Here is a 24,036-nt window from a genome sequence, read left to right as displayed (position 1 = left end):
CAAAACCGAATTACACAATTGAAAAGGCAGCAAAAATATGAAGCGTCTGATAAGCATATTCATAAATGCAGCTACTGTGGAAACAAAGCACACGGTGGAAAAAGTCAATGTCCCGCTAAAGGAAGACAGTGTAAAAACCCGTGCATGCAGTGTGTCAGGTCTCAGATAAAGAAGAAGACGAGCTGTTTATTGATGCAGTAAGAAACGAATCGATGAATGAAACCTGTCATCTTTACAACGATTGACAAACACGGGATGTAACTTGAACACAACACATCCTACAAATACGAACCTAATTGAAAGAAATAATGATAATCAAATCCTTGATGACAGCAACACTCAGTAACACTCACAAAACAAATACTGTATATTGACAGTCATGTTACGTTATTTTTAAAATGTTCCCTTTTCTTTTCTACCTTTTTAACACACTACTTCTCGCTGCGATACGCTGGTATATATATATGTATATATATATATATATATATATATATCCCGCTCTACATACTCGAATAATGGATACTTTATTCGCCATCAATGATTGTTTTAGTAAAGCCATACTCAGTGTATTCATTAGATGAACGGTAAAAAAGTAGGAGCGAGGGGAGGATGACTCATTGAGGCATGCAGGCTGTAGTCTTGCGTCAACTCTATCTGAATTTGCGATCACATTTGAAAAAATATCTTTTCAAGTTCTATTTAGTCCATAAGTGTCAAACTCAAGGGGCGGGCCACATCTGGCCGGCGCGTAATTATATCCGCCCGAGATCATTTTATATACTGTATTATTGTTATTAAAGCCAGGGTATATGAAGCGCTGGTAACACAATAAACTACAGATCCCATAATGCAGCGCTTCAGCTGCCTTGCCAACACTTACCGCTTACTACAGTTATTGCGCACTGAGTTTGCATGGCGCTTTGGTGACTTTGAAGAACAAAAAAAGTCCGTCTACATGCGGCTCGAACCTTGTGCATGTTTGGTAGCACATATCTGTGTGAGAAGCTCTTCTCAGTGATAAAGATTAACAAAACAGCACACAGGAGTCGCCTCACTGATGAGCACCTGCAATCCATCCTGAGAATCTCCACAACACAGAACCTCACACCAAACAGAAACGAACTTGTGGCCAAAAAGATGCCAGGCGTCCAGCTCTAAAATGACATATGAGCAAAGACAACTGAATGATTTGATTTGTTATTGCACGTAAGAGCGGAGTCAACCGTTTTAACAAACAGCGTATTGCACTGATCTGAAATAGCTGTGTGTGTATATATGTAGATATGTATGTATATGTATATATATGTTTATATATGTGTGTGTGTATGTATGTATATATATATATATATATATATGTATTTGTGTGTATATATGTGTGTGTATGTATGTATATGTGTGTATATATGTAGATATATATGTATGTATATATGTGTATATGTATAGATATGTATATATATATGTTTATGTGTGTGTGTGTAAATATATATATATATATTATATATATATATATATATATATATATATATATGACAACAACACTCATCACTCACAACAGTGACAAAACAATTACATTGACAATCAGGTTACGTTATTTTCAAAATGTTTTCTTTTCTTTTCATTGCTTCTTTAACACACTACTTCTCCGCTGCGAAGCGCGGTTATTTTGCTAGTAAATTAATAATAGCGAAGTACAGTTTATCTGTAATTTTCATTACAACTAAGTCATTTCTCCTGAAAAAGGCAGCAAAACAGCAGTATTTCTTCTGTACGTGGCCCAAAAATTGCGAAGAGTTTAGCTGCACAGTCAATTTATGTCACTTGGCTTACTTGACTAAACCGTCAATCAAATCTTCTGCTCTACTTTTCAAGGTTTGCTGCAGCTAGACTCTAGTCACTTATTTCTGGGTTTCTTCAGGTATGGTTTGACTTCATTGAGCACATTGATCAGACTGAGAATTACAAAATTGCTGGCTACTGATCTTTCCTTGTCTTTATGCTACTCAAACAGTTTTCAACATGTTTAATATATTTACAGAGATTTTACCCTATGAACACCTATACACCATAATCTTTAAATTAAGAAAAAGATTTAGATTTGACAGAGTCTTTGAATTTTATGCTTGCAAATTTAAACATTCAACGATTCTTATTTATGAATGTGACCTTTACTTCCTGAAACTTTTTATCATGATCTTTTTATGTAAAACTTTTTCAGGTTAAAAATAAAGATAGTGACCATTTGGTAATGTCAAAAAATGTTTGAAACTTTTCTCGGTTATTGAAGCTAGCAAGAAAAAAAATAGACTTTGCCAGCGAGTTGGCATTCTGCTGTCAGCTTTATTAACTTTATTTCTTGCTATGTTCCAGTTCCATTAGAACAAAATTCCCATTAAAACAATTAATTTTTCAGTCCCAAACACTTTGCTCTAACGGAGATTGGACCTGTATATAAATGATCTGAATGGAAATATAAGTAACAAGCTGCCTAAGTTTCCAGAAGATACCAATACGGAATGACAGATAATCTAGATCAATTGATTCTGTACAAAGGGACTTGGATAGAACATATGAGTAATCAGATTTGTAGCATAAAAATATAAATGAAACAATAACTCTAGAATAACAACTTCATAAAGTTTCCAGAATGTATAACTCACATTTTTGGAGTTACATGTATACTTTAGCAGATAAAACTCTTGCTATTACTAATCCTATATGGTTGATGTCTGCCTCCTCCTCCTTCTACAAAGTTTAAGAATCATTAAAATTATTTAAGAAAGTAAAAATCCCGATAAGTATAACATCACTATGTAGCTTTTTGCTCAAATTTTCAACTCAACGTTGCAACTTTTATTTGGCATTTGTATAACAAAAAGACCATCATGTGGGTTTTTGCAAAACATGCAGGTCTACACATATATATTACAATTTTCAAATGTCTCCACCTTTAACTAAAAAAAAAAAAACCTGAAAATTTGATAAGGTTTTACAATTGGAATGTCTAATGTTTTTGTTTTCTTAGACTACATTTCACAATTGCCATGTTATGGAGCCTTTTGTACAGTACATTAACAAAGATACCCAATTATAACTCACACCTTTCATTTACCAAAACCAAAAATTTAAGTAACCCATTTAACCTCTTCCATTTAATTTGTCAAGATCTGTGTAATCTACCGTATCAGTTTTAACATATTTGAGATAATATATCTGTATTGACATCAGTTTGATTAATTTGGAGGCTAAATATCTTTTGCTCAGGTGTGTTTTGCTTTAGACTAACATTGAGATGTCTTATTTTTGTGGGCTTTACTATCTTCTACTTAGACTGCTAGATAACGATAATATATTATTGCATGTAGTCACTCACTCCAAAAACAGAAGTAAAATTTAATTTCTTGGCTACGCATATCTTGTTCCTTAACTTGTTTTGAATATGGCATAAAAGGAATGACCTTTCACTTTCTTTCCTATATAAAACTTAGACATTTGTTTTGTTACAACAAGATCTAAGTTTCTTTTAGGGTAAGTTTAAACCTTTCTTACATCGTTTCTACTGTTCTTCTTAGTAACTGTGATGTTGTAAGTAGCCCACTTATTTCAACATGGTTAAAGAATGAAAAAAGGCCATTTGTAACATAACACTTTCCAACTAACATATTAAAGCTTATGGTTACAGGGGACTGAAGCCTGATCTGCAAGCAGCGATAGGGCATAGATAGATAGATAGAATAGATACAGTAGATACTCACATACTCCAGTGCTCAGCATAAATGAGTAGACCCCCTTTAAAAAGTATGAATTTAATCAGTAGCTCAATGAACAAAAGAACAATTTCCAAAATTTTCACAAGGCTGAGTTTTATTGAACACTTGTTTAACTCCATAACATGAAATTAAGGTTAATAATATAACTTAGATCACAAAATCTTCAGTTTTACTCAAATTGGTTGAAGCAAAAATGAATACACCCTGCAACAAAAACTACTACATCTAGTATTTTGTATGACCACCGTGATTTTTAAGGACAGCACCAAGTCTTCTAGGCATGGAATGAACAAGTTGGCGACATATTGCAACATCTATCTTTTTCCATTCTTCAAGAATAACCTCTTTTATAGCCTGGATGCTGGACGGAGAGTGATGCTCAACTTGTTGCTTCAGAATTCCCCACAGGTGTTCGATTGGGTTCAGATCAGTAAACATACTTGGCCATTCAATCACCTTCACCCTATTCTTCTTCAGAAATGCAACAGTAGCTTTAGATGTGTGTTTTGGATCATTGTCATGTTGGAAAAGTGCACGATGACCAAGTGCACAGAGTGATGGCAGCATCTTCTCCTTCAGTATAGAGCAGTACATTGTTGAGTTCATGATACCATCAATGAAATGCAGCTCCCCAACACCAGCAGCACTCATGCAGCCCCACATAAGGACACTGCCACCACCATGTTTCACTGTAGGCACCATGCATTTTTCTTTGAAATCCTCACCTTTACGTCGCCATACAGTTTTGAAACCATTAGTTCCAAAAACAGTGATCTTTGTCTCATCACTCCAGAGTATAGAGTCCCAGTAGTCTTCATCTTTTTCAGCATGGGCCCTAGAAAATTCTAGGCGTTCCTTTTTTTGCATGGAGAGGAGAGGCTTCCTTTGTGGACGATACCCATGCATGCCATTCCTCTGCAGTGTGCGCCATATGGTGTCACGGGAAACGGTCACTCCAGTTTGGCTTTCTACTGCTTTAGCTAACTGCAGTGAACTTGCATGGCAATTTTCTTCAACCCTTCTTATCAGAAGACGCTCCTGTCGAGATGTTAACTTCTGTGGACAGCCTGGACGTCTCTGTAAGATGGTTGCACTTCCATCTTTCTTAAATTTTTAGATCACTTTTGCTACAGTATTTTGACTGATATGTAAAGCCTTGCTGATCTTCTTGTAGCCCTCACCTTTTTTGTGTAAAGTAATGATTTCCTTTCTCAGATTTTTTGACATTTCTCTTCCATGTGGAGCCATTGCTGACAGCATGAAATGGGAAGGGCTTTTCTTAGTTAAGTAATGCCCTTTTATAGTCACCGGTCTGCTGGACACCTCTTAAATGAATCATTAGACTCACCTGTGGTTGAATGCCTTTTAATTAGAATTTTGTAGTCTTAAGTGTGGCTTTTCTCCTAAGACTATAATTGGGGTGTACTCATTTTTGCAACATGGGCTTGAATGAATTTGTTAGGAAAATCACTTTTTTGTGTGTGCAAATTAACAAATCTTGTTTGCAATCAATGGCCCACATTTGTGGGAGTATTTTATAGTACAGTATCTCATAGAAAATGTTGATGCTGAAAGGAAAATAAAGATTTTCTGACAAATGTAGTGGGGTGTACTCATTTATGCTAAGCACTGTAGATAGATAGAATAGATACAGTAGATACTTTATTAATCCCAAGGGGAAATTCACATACTCCAGCGGCAGCTTACTGATAAAGAACAATATTAAAGAGTGATAACAATGAAGGTACAACAGACAGACAATAATTTTGTATAATATTAACGTTTACCCCCTGGGTGGAACTGAAGAGTTGCATAGTGTGGGGGAGGAACAATCTGATCAGTCTGTGGAGCAGGACAGTGACAGCAGTCTGTCGCTGAAGCTACTCCTCTGTCTGGAGATGATACTGTTTAGTGGATGCAGTGGATTTTCCATTATTGACAGGAGCCTGCTCTGTGCACATCGCTCTGCCACGGATGTCAAACTGTCCAGCTCCGTGCCTACAATAGGGCCTGCCTTCCTCACCAGTTTGTCCAGGCGTGAGGCATCCCTCTTCTTTATGCTGTAGAAGAGGGCGCTAGCCACAACCGTCTGATAGAACAACTGCAGCATCTTATTGCAGATGTTGAAGGACACCAGCCTTCTAAGGAAGTACAGTCGGCTCTGTCCTTTCTTACACAGAGCATCAGTATTGGCAGTCCAGTCTAATTTATCATCATCTAGCTGCACTCCCAGGTATTTATAGGTCTGTACCCTCTGCCCACAGTCACCTCTGATGATCACAGGGTCCATGAGGGGCCTGGGCCTCCTAAAATCCACCACCAGCTCCTTGGTTTTGCTGGTGTTCAGTTGTATGTGGTTTGAGTCGCACCATTTAACAAAGTCCTTGATTTCTTTCCTATACACCTCCTCCTGCCCACTCCTGATGCAGCCCACGATAGCAGTGTCATCTGCAAACGTTTGCACGTGGCAAGACTCCGAGTTGTATTGGAAGTCCGATGTATATAGGCTGAACAGGACCAGAGAAAGTACAGTCCCCTGCGGCGCTCCTGTGTTGCTAACCACATCAGACCTGCAGTTCCCGAGACGCACATACAGAGATCTGTCTTTAAGACAGTCCACGATCCATGCTACCAGGTATGAATCTACTCCCAGCTTGTCCCTGGGAGAGGGATCGGTGTAGCATATAGATGATGGCATCCTCTGCTCCCACCCTCTCCTGGTATGCCAACTGCAGAGGGTCGAGGGTGTGGCGGACCTGTGGCTGCAGGTGGTGAAGCAGCAGCCGCTTCATGGACTTCATCACATGTGACATCAGAGCGACAGGTTGGAAGTCGTTCAGCTCACTAGGACGTGATACCTTTGGGACTGGGGTGATGCAAGATGTTTTCCCAAAGCCTTGGGACTTTCCCCTGTTCCAGACTCAGGTCGAAGATGTGCTGTAGAGGACTCCCCAGCTCCAATGCACAGGCCTTCAGCAGTCGTGGCAATGCTCCATCTGGACCCGCTGCTTTGCTGGCACAAAGTCTCCTCAGATCTCTGCTTACCTGGGCTGCTGTAATTGTGGGTTGGGGGAAAACTCTCTCCTATGCTGGTATCAGCAGAAGGATGGGTGGAGGGTGCAGTATTCCGAGGTGAGAGTGGATTAGGGTGGCCAAGCCTGTTGAAGAAGTTGTTCATCTAGTTTGCTCTCTCCACATCTCTCTCAATGGTGGAACCCTGTTCGAGCTGCAGCCAGTGATGATCTTCATTCAATTCCACACTTCCTTCATGCTGTTATTCTGCTCCAGCTTTCTCCTGTACTGCTTCTTCGCCGTCCTGAGCTGGACTTGGAGTTTCTTCTGCACACACTTGAGCTCATGCCGATCACCGCCTTTAAAAGCCCTTTTCTTCTGGTTCAAAAGGCCCTTGATGTCACTTGTAATCCATGGCTTGTTGTTAGCATAGCAGCGTACTGTTCTTACTGGAACTACAATGTACATACAGAAGTTGATGTAGTCAGTAGTGCAGTCAACAACCTTCTCAATGTTCTCACTATGTGACCCCTGCAGGATATCCCAGTCCGTAGGTTCAAAGCAGTCTCTCAGAGCCTGCTGTACCTCAGGGGACCACTTCCTGAATGAGCGTGTGGTTGTAGGTAGCTCCCTCACTTGTGGTTTGTAGTGAGGCTGAAGCAGAACCAGGTTATGATCTGCTTTCCCAAGTGCAGGCAGCGGGGTGGCGCTGTATGCGTCTTTAACATTTGCATACAGTAGGTCGATAGTCCTATTTCCCTAGGTGTTACAATCCATATACTGGGAGAAGGCAGGTAATGTTTTGTCCAGTGTCACATGGTTAAAGTCTCCAGCGATTAGCACAAGCGCCTCAGGGTGCTGGGTTTGTAACTTAGCAACAGCGGAATGGATGATGTCATTTTGGCATCTTTCCATCACAGAGCCCACGGATGCACACGTCCACTTACAAAGAGTCCAATTTGGAATTGCTAAATGACCTAACCTGGTGCTTTTTATTTTAGAGATGTGGGAGGAAAATTCATGCAGAGTTGGGCAGAACATGCAAACCCCACACAGACAATATGCAATTGGTCGGTCTATATAGAAGCAGCACTGCCCACTGCATCACCAAACTGCCAAGGGAATTTTTTCCTGTTTGAAAAAAAACTATTTCTTGTAGAAAAGCTGTAAATACAAGCCAATTTGAAACCATTTCCAGTTTCTTCTTATTTGTTTAATTCAAATGTTTTCTTTCAGACAAACGACTGTTGATTTTTCCTCTTTGTTTTACATAAAACAGAGATAAGAAAAGTGAAATTTCTCAACAATTATCCTCCTTATAAGGCATAAATGCACACAAATAAATCAAACAGGGTATACAGATATTGAAACAAACACAACATTAATATGCTGTAAAGCACATATAATCAAAAGATAAGTACGATGTAATCTGAAAGGAATCAGGTAATTCATAAGTAAACAAATGACTTTTATAAATAAATGAGCAATAACGAGACACGCATGAAATCATTTGTCTCTTGCATCCTGACCTTTATGATTACCTTCTGACTGAGGCCTTTTGATCAGTTTTAAAGTTGATTGGGATATTTAGAAATTTTCGTAAGTGTTTTTGACATTAAAACAACACATGTATTAGTGATGAAACAAGTAGGAAAACACATTTCATGTGCTGATTTAAAACTGATGTTCTATACCTAAACCTGCAACTTTTTTTTTTTTTTTTTAGTATTTACTAATTAGAAGTGAACACCAAGAACCCAACAGCAACACCGTTCCAAACATTAACTGTTACCTTGTACCAGCGTATAGATGGTTGCAGTGATGGGGGATAATATCCTTCAATATCTGGACAGTGCAAATCCCCCTTGGTCTCTAGTGGAATCATCATTTTGTTATGCTTCATCCTTGAGCTGATGCAGGAACTGGGGTCTTTCTGGAGTACGCTCAGAGGGACAGCCACTCGCTGGCAAAATGTGCTATTTCTAGAGTATAAAGGAGTAATTACCAACAAAAAGTCAGATTCCCATTGCCGAATTTAGTACTACAATCAGTCATGACCACTGTTCACTAAAATTTCACACCTTACTCATTTTCAACATACAATTGTAAACATGTCTGGCAATACCTCAGCATGCAGATGTAGAGTCCACTGTCATTTACAGTTGAAGGCTGGAACCACACAACATCCCGCTCCTTTAGGATTCTGTTGTCCGGAAGTCGGAAATCAATGGGTTCCTCCAAGTCTTGGCCCTGCCTGATCCAGTACCAGAGGAGACTGAGCCCAGAAGCCAGCGAGGTGCTATAATTATACCTGGCCTCAGAGAAAAGAGGGCAAGTCAACTTCCCCAATTCCCCATCATAAATCTGCAGAGACTTGGCATCATATACGCCCCAGTCATAGCAGCTCTCTGAAATGGAAAGATGACATCAGTTACAAAGTGGCAGCCATGTAATATTGATTACAAATCACAAAATGTCAAATAACAGATAGGGTAATTCTGCAGAAGACCTAGAAAAGAGTGGGGATAACAGGAAAAGTCAGCAAAGGAAGGAGAGCAAGGGGCAAGAAATGGTTAAGGGGCGAGACTAAATAAAAAAATAAAACTAAAATATAAGGTGCTTGTGAGTTAAATGAAAGTACATCAAGAAAAATGGTATATATTATAGATAACAAGTACATCAGTATAGAGGAAAAGATTCAAAAATCTGAATGAACAGGAAAAAGAGTAGTTTTAAAAAGAAAACACAATGTATAATGCATTTCCATTTATTAATGTAACATTATTATTAAACCAAAAAACAAAGTCAGGGAAAAACTGGACAGAGCCTGTAGCTGACAGTTAACTGGACACCACAATGCTGTGAGATTTTCTGCACTTTCTTATTGTAATGAAACTAAAGATGATCATGTCTACATTATTCCTTAACGATAATAATTCAGCATTAGAGGAGGAGAACATCTTGCTCTTGATCTTATTAATTGTACATATGCACCACTGAACATTCACTTAATACTATTCTTTCTGGTACAATATACAAATTACATATTCTGAAAAACAAGGAAAAAAGAAACATCAGAACATCATCTGACAATGAATTCCACAAAAATGTTTGCAAGAAAATACTGAAATATCTAATGACAATATAATAAGCATATTTATGGAGTATACAGAGTTAAAAAATACTAATTATCATGCTGATGCACTAACACCAGTTATTTGACTTTATATTAATATTTTTTTACCTTCTGTGTCTGCCAGTTTTAAGCAATAAATAAGATGTGCCCTCAATTTAACTATATATTCTTATAATCAAAATAATTGTGCAAGCATGTTCTCTAGTACTGAGCACACATGGTAGACCCTTATAGCCTGAGGAAATGCAAAAGAGTAAAACTGATCAAACAGGCAATTTTATTTAACACAGAATAGTATGTGATAATCACTGGGAAAACCCAAAGTACAAATAAAAATAATGCTGAGTAAAACCTTATTTCTCCTGTGTTATGGCCTTAAGGAATATTTAATTCCTGTCTGGCTGGTGGGCATGTCTGTCTAGTTATCAATCATAAAGTACTGCACTAAGCACCCCTTTTCTCATTAAGTGTCTGTCCCTCTTTTGACTCTAAACTCTCTTCCTCTCACTAGCTGAGCCTTTCCTCTCAACCCTCATCTCACCTCTTAAAGTTTTATTTCAAAGCACTTGCCAGGAGATGTTGCCACTTCCAGCATTTCCTATATGACCTCACTCACTTTCTCTGATCAGGCCAGTCATGACTGCCAACTGCAATATAATGTTGCATATTTCTACCCCTGATATTTAAAATAAATTGTATAACAGAATTTCAAGAGTGGAATTACAACTCAGAAAATCAAGCATTATCCCATGCCACTTTGCAAACAATGGTAAGAAACTTCTCATTATCATCCCTGTTTAATTCAGTCTGCAATACTGTATTTTTTTATAAGGGGAATTATTGATAACAGATGCATTTTGTTTGAAAGTTGAGATCAATACATGCTACTTAAAAAAGTCTACTTCTTTATACTCTACCATGTCAATGTAAAGCTAATTCTCAGAATTAAAGTGAATGGACAAACACACACACACACACAAAAGAGCAAACTTCGTTATGCAGTAAAAGCTAAAAGGACATCTCTATTAACCCAAGGAAATGTAGCTATTATTATAAGGAAAATTCATTGACATATCCATTTCCAAACATGCTTAATCCAGTTCTCAGCTGAATGGGGCCTGGTAGCATCAAAGGCAAGACAGGAATTAATGCTGAATGAGGAACCAGTGAAATTAGGAAAATAAAACAATATCAAAATTGAAATATTTATTTTTAATTATGTATAGGAATTTTACATGATGACAATACCAATTGCTAATAACAAGTGAATAAAAAGCAGGGCTAAGTATAAACAGTTACTGTATTTTACTTAAACAGCATCTATGTTATCTCTCTCTTTAGTAGTGGCCAGGATTTCTTTTTATGCCACTCTTTATGTGCAACACACACAACACTCTTGGCCCTTTGTTCAAGAAATGTGCGTTGTATCCTCTCTTTAAATATTAGTGCTGCAATATCTAAGAATCTTTTAATAGACTATTTTACTGAAATATATTTTAAAGGCTAATAAATTCTATATGGTGAGGTTCCAAAAAATAGCAGTCTTTTACACACACATATATGCTATGAAACATTTGGACACAAGCTTCACATTTCCAGATTTGCTTAGAAGAAACATTATTCCTCATATTTCTGCATGCCTGAGCTGTGGTGTACAATGACAACACAGAAACCATTATTAATAAAAAAAAAAACACACCTAAACCTATAAAAAAAATTCAATAACAATCATCCAGCCTCTCAAAACCATAAGTAAATATGTCTTAACAGCCATTTAACAGAATTCAACAGAATTGTGTCTTTAATTTCCAATAGTTGCACTACAACGTCAGCACAGCTCATCAACCAAACAGCACGGTATCTACTGTAAAGCATGATGGTAAAAGCATCCTGCTGTGAGGTTGCTTCACTTTCATGAAAATTATATGTTATCGTGTTTGATCAAATTCAAAGACTCAGACAAGACAGCGTGTGCATGTACTGAAATTGATGAAGTTCAGTTCACTCTCTGTCAATTACCTTACAATCATGATTTATGAAGAGTCTGCAGTTCATTTAATTGTTAGAAAACAAGGTAAATTAGTTCGACATTCATCACTAATTACCCCAAGCCCAGAAGTAATTTATATAAACAAATCTATAATCTACAAATGGAATAGAGTAGATAAGGACATGTGCTGAATCCCATAGAGACTTAATGTGCATTACTGTGAAACTGCAATAAATTTAAGATCATCTTGCTGCGAAATCCTCATGAATGTTACAGTCTGTCTTTCTTTCTCTCTCTCTCTCTGGCCTTCAACAGACCACAGATTTTGGGGGTTATGTGGGATGCATAGTGTTGATTCAGAACATGGTAAAGATGCCATAAAGGAACAGAAAAGAATTGAGCCAAATAGGTTGACACTGTAGGGTTCAGGGTCTCCTCAGCAACAATTCCTACTTAATGGTAGCTAGTGAAATAGGCAGAGACTTAACATGGGGGGTTGCAGCACTTCACTTCGACATACTTATGTACCCCTAGAAATGTGGCAAGTAGATGACCTGTTACAATTCTTTCGACACTGATCAAATCAGGCACTGTTGAAAATATTAACAAGGAAAGTATCATAAAAGTTGGTACACTAAGTAACAACACAGTGCTTTCCCATTTTAAATTATATTAATTACTTAAAAACATCCTACAATACTCTAGTCAAAGGGACATTGAGGACAGCTAGCTATGTAAGCCCATACTGTAAAAAGCCGGGTTCCTACAAACTATTGAAATTAGCAAGCAAAATCTCTTTGTTTGAAATGCGAAAACCACCTGTAGACCGTAGTTTTACTTAAAGCAGTTTCAAGCATCACTACAGCAGATTTTAGTAGTTATTTTCCCTAAGAGAAAACAAAATTTAACACAGACTTGTTATTCTTTGTGATGGGTCATCCATCATTTTGGGCACCCCTTCGTATTTTATTTTTATATATATATTTATATATATATATATATATTTATATATATATATATATATTTATATATATATATTTATATTTATATATATATATATTTATATATATATATTTATATATATATATATATATATTTATATATATATATATATATATATATATATATATATATATATATATATATATATATATATACAGTGGTGTGAAAAACTATTTGCCCCCTTCCTGATTTCTTATTCTTTTGCATGTTTGTTTGTTTCTGATCATCAAACACATTTAACCATTAGTCAAATATAACACAAGTAAACACAAAATGCAGTTTTTAAATGATGGTTTTTATTATTTATGGAGAAAAAAAATCCAAACCTACATGGCCCTGTGTGAAAAAGCAATTGCCCCTTGTTAAAAATAACCTAACTGTGGTGTATCACACCTGAGTTCAATTTCCGTAGCCACCCCCAGGCCTGATTACTGCCACACCTGTTTCAATCAAGAAATCATTTAAATAGGAGCTGCCTGACACAGAAATAGACCAAAAGCACCTCAAAAGCTAGACATCATGCCAAGATCCCAAGAAATTAAGGAACAAATGAGAGCAGAAGTAATTGAGATCTATCAATCTGGTAAAGGTTATAAAGCCATCTCTAAAGCTTTGGGACTCCAGCGAACCACAGTGACAGCCATTATCCACAAATGGCAAAAACATGGAACAGTGGTGAACCTTCCCAGGAGTGGCCGGCCGACCAAAATTACCCCAAGAACGCAGAGGCGACTCATCCGAGAGGTCACAAAGACCCCAGGACAACGTCTAAAGAACTGCAGGCCTCACTTGCCTCAATTAAGGTCAGTGTTCATGACTCCACCATAAGAAAGAGACTGGGCAAAAACGGCCTGCATGGCAGATTTCCAAGACGCAAACCACTGTTAAGCAAAAAGAACATTAGGGCTCGTCTCAATTTTGCTAAGAAACATCTCAATGATTGCCAAGACTTTTGGGAAAATACCTTGTGGACTGATGAGACAAAAGTTGAACTTTTTGGAAGGCAAATTTCCCTTTACATCTGGCGTAAAAGGAACACAGCATTTCAGAAAAAGAACATCATACCAACAGTAAAATATGGTGGTGGTAGTGTGATGGTCTGGGGTTGTTTTGCTGCTTCAGGACCTGGAAGGCTTGCTGTGATAGATAGAACCATGAATTCTACTGTCTACCAAAAAATCCTGAAGGAGAATGTCTGGCCATTTGTTCATCAACTCAAGCTGAAGCGATCTTGGGTGCTGCAACAGGACAATGACCCAAAACACACCAGCAAATCCACCTCTGAATGGCTGAAGAAAAACAAAATGAAGACTTTGGAGTGGCCTAGTCAAAGTCCTGACCTGAATCCAATTGAGATGCTATGGCATGACCTTAAAAAGGCGGTTCATGCTAGAAAACCCTCAAATAAAGCTAAATTACAACAATTCTGCAAAGATGAGTGGGCCAAAATTCCTCCAGAGCGCTGTAAAAGACTCATTGCAAGTTATCGCAAACGCTTGATTGCAGTTATTGCTGCTAAGGGTGGCCCAACCAGTTATTAGGTTCAGGGGGCAATTACTTTTTCACACAGGGCCGTGTAGGTTTGGATTTTTTTTTCTCCCTAAATAATAAAAACCATCATTTAAAAACTGCATTTTGTGTTTACTTGTGTTATATTTGACTAATGGTTAAATGTGTTTGGTGATCAGAAACATTTTGTGTGACATGCAAAAGAATAAGAAATCAGGAAGGGGGCAAATAGTTTTTCACACCACAGTATATATATATTAGTAGGGTTTCTAAATTTTTTTGGGACTGCCCCCAACAGGACGAAATGCTGAAGACCATCCCAAAGCGCGATCGTCACATTTGTGGAAGTCAGTTTATCGGCTGCTGGGGCTACCGCAGGCTCCCAACGCTGCAGTTCGCAGTTAATGCAGATCTAAGTCGATTACAGTCGTGCATTAAGTGCTTGCCATTGACGGTTGATGCAAGGAACATTATAATTGCAGAAAACAGTATTACTTGGCCATGACCCTGCCTGATCGCTGTGTCTGTATTTAGGAGAATGGCAGATCCCGCTACAATAAATAACCATGCTGTTCCTTTTTCAAATGGAATAAAGTTGGTTTTCCTAAAGTACTGAGACTCAGTCTCGTGTTTATATATATATATTGTCACGCATGAGCGCATGGGGAGCAGTTTAAGGACCCGACGTGCACTGCGACAAGTTGTGCCGGGGACAACAGCAGGGTAGTAACCTCTCTCTTTTTGTTTTCTCAGAAAGAATGAAGCACCACCGCCATAATCTCGCCTGGATGACTAAAAGAACCGCAGCACTTCCGGGTCCCTTTCTACCCTCTGGTCACCGTTTGATGATGTCAGCTACCCATCCATCACCACGCTTTTCCCAGCATCCCACTGTTTAATTTCCTGTCCGACCCTATAAGTTGCCCGTCTACCCACCCTCATCTGTCTGTTGATTTTGAGCTGAAATTACTGACCTTATTTACAGTATACGGGGTTAAAAACCCCAAACCTTTATGCTTGTCTTTTGTATTCATTACAATATATATATCTCTCTATTATAAAAAAAAATCCTGGAGAGAAACACTAGGGAAACGAGACACTTAAAAGACCCGCGAGATGAAACAGATTGGCCACGGAGCATCTCACGGGGACCTTAAACATGAGACTTTGTGCCAAGAGATTGACCCAGGACCGTCTCGTGGGGACGCAGAACATGAGATTCTTGCAAGACACACCCTAATTACAACCAATATCAAATACGACCAAGGTTAGCAAAACACTCAGTTGTGCAAAGGTCTTGAGCACACGCAGATCCAGGGCTCTCAGTGCATATAAAGCATATCAGAACAATATGTTATAAATGAAACGTAGACAACTAAGCGAAGAAGAAAGTAGCGAGGAGAAAAGAGACTCAAAAGCGTTGGAGAGCAAAAAAGAAAAAGAATAATCTAGGTGCAAATTCAGAAAATAAGGAAAGTAATTATCAGCCCGAAACAAGTGGAATTTAAAAAAAAAGCACGTCCAATCGGGCTCAGAATTAAAAGACAGAGAGTAAAAGACAAAGTAGAACTTCATAAAGATGTTCACAAACATTGGCGCTATACACATGCACAGCAGGTTAGAGATTATGAAAGCAGTGGAATTCAAAGGCTCAAAAAAAAAAAAAAAAAAGTTGGCACGATAGACATGTGGAGAAAGTTAAAGATATGAAAGTAGGAAAGTTAGAAAGTATAAAAAAAAAAAAAAAAGTAAACATCGCAGTAGAGCAAACAAACAGAAATTATTACTCGAAAAAGGGAAAATAATCACCACGGACCAGGTTTCATTGAGAAAAAAAAAAAAGCAGGACAAAGAGAGGTCAGAAATATAAGAAAAAGTAGAGAACAAACTAAAACATCATAAAGAGGTTAAAAAACAAGGGAGCCAAACACATGCAGAGCAGGTTAGAGATAATGAAAACTGGAATTCAAAAGACTCAAAAAAAACATAGGCACGAAACACATGCAGAGCAAGACACAGAATATAAAAGCAGAAAAAAACGACAGTGTCATAACAAAGAAAGTAAACATCGCATTAGCGCAAAGAGAAATTATTACTCTGAGAAATAACGAAAAGGCAAATAGAGATCGAATATATGGACATAGGTGATATTTCAAAAGTATGTAAATATAAGGTTTTGAAGTTTAAGTCAGAGAATTTCAAAAACGGGGTTTAACTCACATGCATTTATTGGTTACTTTGCAAAAAAAAATATTAACTGCTGATGATGTAGATTGTTTCGTCTGTGCTGAAATTCCAAACAGAGAAACCTATCTTGAATTATCGTACAAAGTCATTAAACACATGTCTCACTCATTTAAAAGATTCTGCATATTGGGACTCGAAAGGTTCCAAATATTGTTTTTACAGAAGTTCTGAAATAAAAGTGAAACTAATGAAATAGCAACAACTCAAAGAAAAAGAAAATCTTAAGTGTGTATCCGAAAAACCAAAAACGGGGGTTGGTGAGCAGGGGGCGAAGTCCCCTAGTGTGTATGTATGTGTATATATATATATATATATATATATATATATATAAACACTGCTCAAAAAAATTCAAGGAACACTTTGAAAACACATCAGATCTCAATGGGAAAAAGAAATCCTCCTGGATATCTACACTGATATAGACTGGGTAATGTGTTAGGAACGAAAGGATGCCACATCGTTTGATGGAAATGAAAATGATCAACCTACAGAACCCTGAATTCAAAGACGCCCCAAAAATCAGAGTGAAAAAATTATGTGGCAGGCTAGTCCATTTTGCCAAAATTTAATTGCAGCAACTCAAAATTGTACGCAGCACTTTGTATGGCCCCTGTGTTCTTGTATACATGCCTGACAACATCGGTGCATGCTTCTAATGAGATGACAGATGGTGTTGTGGGGGATCTCCTCCCAGATCTGGACCAGAGCATCACTGAGCTCCTGGACAGTCTGAGGTGCAACCTGGTGGCATTGGATGGACCAAAACATAATGCCCCAGATGTGTTCTATTGGATTTAGGTCAGGAAAGTGTGATGGCCAGTCAATGGTATCAATTCCTTCATCCTCCAGGAACTGCATGCATACTCTCACCACATGAGGCCAGGAATTGTCGTGCACCAGGAGCCACTGTACCAGCATAGGGTCTGACAATGGGTCCAAGGATTTCATCCTGATACCTAATGGAAGCCAAGGTGCCTTTGTCAAGACTGTAGCGGTCTGTGTGACCCTCCATGGATATGCCTCCCCACACAATCATTAACCCACCACCAAACTGCTCATGCTGAATGATGTTACAGGCAGCATAATGTTCTCCATGGCTTCTCCAGACCCTTTCACTTCTGTCACGTGCTCAGGGTGAACCTGCTCTCATCTGTAAAAAGCACAGGGCACCAGTGGTGCATCTGCCAATTCTGGTATTCTATGGCGAATGCCAATCGAGCCGCATGCTGCTGGGCAGTGAGCTCAGGGCCCATTAGAGGACATGGGGCCCTTGGGTCACCCTCATGAAGTCTTTCTGGTTGTTTGGTCAGAGACATTTACACCAGTGGTCTGCTGGAGGTCATTTTGTAGGGCTCTGGCAGTGCTCATCCTGTTCCTCCTTGCCCAAAGGAGCAGATACTGGTCCTGCTGATGGGTTATGGACCTTCTATGGCCCTCTCCAGCTCTCCTAGAGTAACTGCTTGTCTCCTAGAATCTCCTCCATGCCCTTGAGACTGTGCAGGGAGACACAGCAAACCTTCTGGCAATGACACGTATTGATGTGCCATCCTGGAGAAGTTGGACTACCTGTGCAACCTCTGTAGGGTCCAGGTATCGCCTCATGCTACCAGTAGTGACACTGACTGTAGCCAAATGCAAAACTAGTGAAGAAACAGTCAGAAAATATGAGGAGGGAAAAATGTCAGTGGCCTCCACCTGTTAAACCATTCCTGTTTTGGGGGTCATCTCATTGTTGCCTCTCTAGTGCATCTGTTGTTAATTTCATTAACACCACAGCAGCTGAAACTGATTAACAACCCCCTCTGCTACTTAACGGACCAGATTAATATCCCATAAGTTTCATTGACTTTATGCTATACTCTGATTAAAAGTGTTCCTTTAATTCTTTTGAGCAGTATATATATATATATATATATATATATATATATATATATATATATATATAGTGCTAGATGTCCAGGGACTTTGCCCCACCAGGAAGCCGGAAGTACTGAAAGGAGGGCAGTGTTTTCCCTGGGCCACAAGGGGGCAGCGCCCCTAGGTTGTAAGGGGGCCACTGACATGGGGGATCCAAGACTATGCTCCACCGTGGCCACCGCCAGGGGGCACCTGGAGAGCCCATGGACTAGAGTGTGCAGCACTTCCACCACACTGGGGAGTGCTGTCAGAATGAGAACTGAATTCCCTTGCAGCACTTCCAGCACACCTGGGGCCTCATGTATAAACGTTGCGTACGCACAGAAATGTTGCTTAAGAACTTTTCCACATTCAAATCGCGATGTATAAAACCTACACTTGGCATAAAGCCACGCACTTTTTCACGGTACCTCATGCCTTGTCGTACGTAAGTTGTCCGCTCGGTTTTGCAGACTGGCGGCACCCAGCGTCAAAGCAGTGCTACTGTTCCTGTGTGGTTACTCATTATTTTCATGACGCGGCTTTATAAATACACCGAAACTAACAGCATATTGTTTATTAGTGTAACGCATCTGATTGTAATTAACTCTTATCAATATAATGGTCCAGGGAACAGCCATAGTATTCCAAAATCCATAACTGATTTAGCGTTGTTACTCTCACTGCACCTTCCTCTTCTTATTTTTCTTCTTCTTCTTTCAGCTGCTCCCGTTAGGAGTTGCCACAGCGGATCATCTTTTTCCATATTACTCTCACTGCACGACTCGGAGTATTTATATCACTGTATCTGAGTGTGAATCACAGCAGCAATTGATCGGAAAGAGAATTATCGGTATACAGCTTCAAGGATACGCTGTCTCAGCCACTGCAAAACGTATTAAAGCCTTTCCTGTACAGACCTCGCGGTTCAGAAACAGTTTAATCCCAAGAACTTTAAATGTACTCAATCAATTGCTCCTTGTAGAACTGTTTGTACTTATAAGTACAATCACCCCACTGTAAACTTGCACTATAGTTATAATTATAATGTATTTACATATGATGACGATATCATTTTTAAGGTGGAATGCAGCAAAATATGTTTGTTAAATTATACAGATAAAACTTTAACTTCGTTTAAATAATCTATATTCTTCACTGGGAGTGTCGTTAAGGATAGAATAATTAAACATGTACTATGAAGATATTTCAATATTCTTTAAACGTTTTGAAGAATTGGCGCTAAGCTTACAGGTGGCTCAACTTCTATTACAGAGCTGATTGTGTGGCGATCGGTTACTTGGGGAAAGAAAAGCACTGACTGCAGTGACGGCCACGCCAATATATATTGAATATCTAACAGAAAGAGAAAATAACAACATAGCTAAAAACGCAGCGACATATTTCCGCAAACGTTAAATGCTTGTGTCATGAGCACGAGGCGGCTATGAGTGTCTGCAACGGACGTGGCCATCCACCGTGCATAAGCTGCCTTACTGACATTGACGGACGAAGGAGCCACCGATTCTTTCTCTGCCCAGTGCCACCACAAGCCTAGAGCTGCCCCTGTGTAACTGCTGCAATAAATTATTTAATCGAAGTGAAACACATGTTTAATAACGTGCTAAATCCTATCATCATGAAAATGACATCACGTATACATCTCAGTATTTTAGTTATTCAGAGAGCTGTAATATCACGAATGTAATGGACTCTGTGTCCAGTTGGAGGAAGAGAGCCGGTTTAAGAAGCAAGTAGTGATTCACACACATAGAGCAGATAGAAGACCAAATACAAAACAAAGCATTTAACATGCTACTTTAATTACGATGTGATTTGAGAAACTGGCTAATTAAACGATTTTAAGATGAAGTTTATGATGTTCTACTTTAATGACAAAATAAACTACGTGATTAAAGTGGAAATGTCGAGATTGAAGTTGACATTTCGTGCTTTTTCCCCACCGTGTGCCTTTTTTCTCTGTACCCTAATAAGCTTTCATATGACAGTGACATCAGACAGTATGTGACTTCTTTTTTATTTCCGGCACTGTGCGATTTTGTGAATGTGAGCTTTCAAGTTTCTCCAACACGCTATGTCACTCGATCAACTTCCTTTTTTTGATTATACCATGGTTTATTTGAACAAATAGTATGTTTTTCCTTTGCCTCCACTTATTATTCGCTGAAATTCTTATATTTTCCCCCGTGCTTTTACCATTGTCTTTTCACAGAAGGCTGAGCTTAAGGGCGATTTATATTGATTTGCATATTCAAAGAGGCGTAATTCTGGGAGGAGTTGGGGCGTTACATAATGCGCGTGCACGAGCGTTAGTTTTCACGCTGATCGGGATTTATGTAGCGGAAGAACGTGGAAGTTGGAGTACGCACAGATTACTGCATCTGGATTTTTCTGTGCGTAAGCACATTTCGGCTTTTGTGCTTACGCCATGTTATAGTGCGAGTTCTACGCACGGCGTTATACATGAGGCCCCTGGAAGTGCTGCCAGATGTTAATAAGGGAGCACCTGCAACACACCCAGGGACTGGATAAAAGGGGCCACCTCATTCCATTGGAGGAGCTGGAGTCGGGTGGAAGAAGGATGGAGCTTGCCATTGAGGAGTTGGAGGTGGCCGAAGAAGCAGTGAGGAGCATACACAGACTGTGTTTATGGTGATTGTGCATTGTGTGTTATCTTGGGGGTACGGGTTGTAAATAAACGTGTGATTTAAGACTTTTTGTCTCAGCCTGTAGGTGTCCAGGTCCAACATGTCCACAATATATATATAGTTTGTCTGTCCCGATGTTCGTCACAATGCAATCACTAACTGAAGAGTAAATATCCAAAAGCTATAGTTTTAGCGATTACTAAAAAAACTGAAACGTGTGAACATGATTCAGAAAATTAAAGAAAAGCATAAAACAGTGAATTCAAATTTAATCCTGAAAAAAAATGTGTGAGTAATGTGGTGACACTGTCACATAATCAAAGCTACAATTCTAACTGGAATTGGAAAGGGACAGAACTAGCATTATCAGAATTATTAGATGCTGTAAAGTCACTTCAGAGTGGGAAAGCAGCAGGCCCCGATGGCGTACACTGCCGAATTTTATAAGAAGTTCTCCACTCAGCTAGCTCCCATCCTATTAAGAACATTCAAGCTAGAGACAATAAAATTTTACCTTAAACTTTTCGCAAATCACTAATCACCGTCTTTCCTAAACAGAATAAGGATGTATTACAATGTGCATCATACAAACCAATTTCACTTCTGAATTATGATGTTAAGATACTCTCCAAAATCCTAGCTAGAAAGATGGAGAAAGTGCTGGCTTCGGTAATATCACAAGATCAAACTGAATTTATTAAAGGCCTACAATTAGCGTCAAATCTTCGACACCTGTTTAATGTAATATATTTACCAGCAAAGTCAAACATCCCAGAGATTTTATTATCCTTGGATGCAGAAAAAGGATTTGATATGATTGAATGGAACTACCTTTTCACTACATTGGAGAAATTTTGCATTGGCCAGAACATTTGTGCATGGATCAAACTACTGTATACAAATCCAGACGCTTTGTATTAAAAACATTAATTCAGACTACTTTAAATTACAACATGGTACCAGACAAGGATGCCCCTTGTCACCACTACTTTTCGCAAACACCATTGAGCCACTGGCAGTTCACTGTCGAAATGCTTATGAGATAAAGGGGATTATCATAGAAGGACTTGAACAGAAAATTTCTCTGTATGCAGATGATATGGTGCTGTATATATCAGACCCAAAAAGTACTGTGCCTGCAGTCCTAACAGCACTAACAGAATTTCAAAAGGGTTTGGTCTCAGAATTAATTTGACTAAAAGTGTGCTCTTTCCAGTGAGTTCTCAAGCATACAATATTAGATTGGACACCTTTCCTTTTATCATTGCAGATCAGTTTGAATATCCAGGGGTAAACATTACAAGTAAACATAATGCTCTTTATCAACAAAATTTCGCCGTCTGAATGGAAAAAATGAAGCAAGACTTGAATAGATGGTCAACCCTTCACCTCACTTTGGCTAGAAGAATTAACATTATTAAGATGAATATCCTCCCTAAGCTTCTCTTTTTATTTCAAACCATCCCAATATACATCAATACATAATTTTTTAAGAAATTAGATTCAACCATAACAACATTTATTTGGAATTCAAAACATCCACGTATCCAATGAGCGACCCTACAAAGGCCAAAGTAAGAAGGTAGCATGGCTCTACCTAACTTTCAGTTTTACTACTGGGCAGCAAACATACAAACTATAAAAACCTGGATATGGATACAAATAGATGAACATATACAGGCTTGGTCTGCAATAGAAATAAAATCCTGCACTATTTCTTTATATTCCTTGCTTTGCACCCCAATAAATGCAAATTATCGCCAATATACTAACAACCCAATGGTGCTTCACTCACTCAGAATATGGAACCAATGTAGGAAGCATTTTAAGATAGAGAATCTTTTACCGGTGGCACCTCTGCACGAGAACCACCTTTTTCAACCTTGGTAAACATATTCAGTTTTTAATATGTGGAAAACATTTGGGATTAAATCACTTAGAGATCTGTACATAGACAACATTTTTGCATCCTACAAACAGTTACATTCTAAATTTAACTTTCCAGCAACACATTTCATTTACTAGCTTCAACTTAGAAACTTTGTTAAACAGAACCTGCCCAATTTTCCAAACCTCCCAATTCCCTCTATGTTGGAAAAAATATTGATCAGTTTCAAGGACTTAGACAGCATTTCTGTAATATATAAAACCATTTTACAGTCCCTCCCTTTCAAAGATCCAAGAGGTAAGTGGAAAAAAGATCTCTCACTAAACATCTCAGAAAAACAGTGGAAGTTAGCAATGCAGAGAATTCACTCAAGGTCCATATGCGCAAAGCATACAATTATTCAACTCAAAATTATACATCAAGCACATCTGTCTCGCTTAAAATTATCCAAAATGTTTCCAGGGCACGATCCAACCTGCGAACACTGCAATCAAGTTCCAGCCTCACTGGGTCACATGTTTTGGGCATGCACCAAATTAACATCATTCTGGACCAAAATTTTAAATGCCTTTTAGACGGCCTTGGTGTCACAATCCCTCCTAACCCATTAAAAGCTGTGTTTGGTGTACTTCCAGATGGGCTTAAAGTGGAGAAGGACAAACAAACTGTGATTGTCTTTACTACACTATTGGCACGCAGACTTATCTTGCTAAACTGGAAGAATCTTAACCTCTTTTAAGTTTGGAAAAAATAAAATTCACACTTAGAAGATCTGTGCAGAACTTTTTCAAAACCTGGAAGGATCTAATCAATAACATTCTAGAATAAGCTCTTAAAGCACCGAGAAAGCAGATTCTCTGCCCATTTACTTTTTCTCCTCCATTTATCTATATTCACTTATTAATTTATCTATTTACTTA

At 38.6% G+C, this 24,036-nt stretch overlaps 1 protein-coding gene across 4 annotated transcripts in view; it reads right to left on the bottom strand.

Annotated features, from left to right (window-relative positions):
• LOC120537032 (interleukin-1 receptor accessory protein) overlaps positions 1–24,036 on the bottom strand; it is a 68,403-nt gene that overhangs the window by 28,725 nt on the left and 15,642 nt on the right. For all 4 annotated transcript variants that reach the window (XM_039765638.1, XM_039765661.1, XM_039765656.1 and 1 more), the window contains exons 3-4: positions 8,905–9,187; positions 8,572–8,761 (exon numbers count right to left, since the gene is read on the bottom strand). In XM_039765638.1, the coding sequence (XP_039621572.1) occupies positions 8,572–8,761; positions 8,905–9,187 (473 nt within the window). The remainder of the gene's footprint in view (positions 1–8,571; positions 8,762–8,904; positions 9,188–24,036) is intronic.

Source organism: Polypterus senegalus, chromosome 1 (genome assembly GCF_016835505.1).
Source record: "Polypterus senegalus isolate Bchr_013 chromosome 1, ASM1683550v1, whole genome shotgun sequence".
Classification (NCBI taxonomy): domain Eukaryota; kingdom Metazoa; phylum Chordata; class Cladistia; order Polypteriformes; family Polypteridae; genus Polypterus; species Polypterus senegalus.
This window is presented reverse-complemented; position numbering and strand designations above follow the sequence as displayed.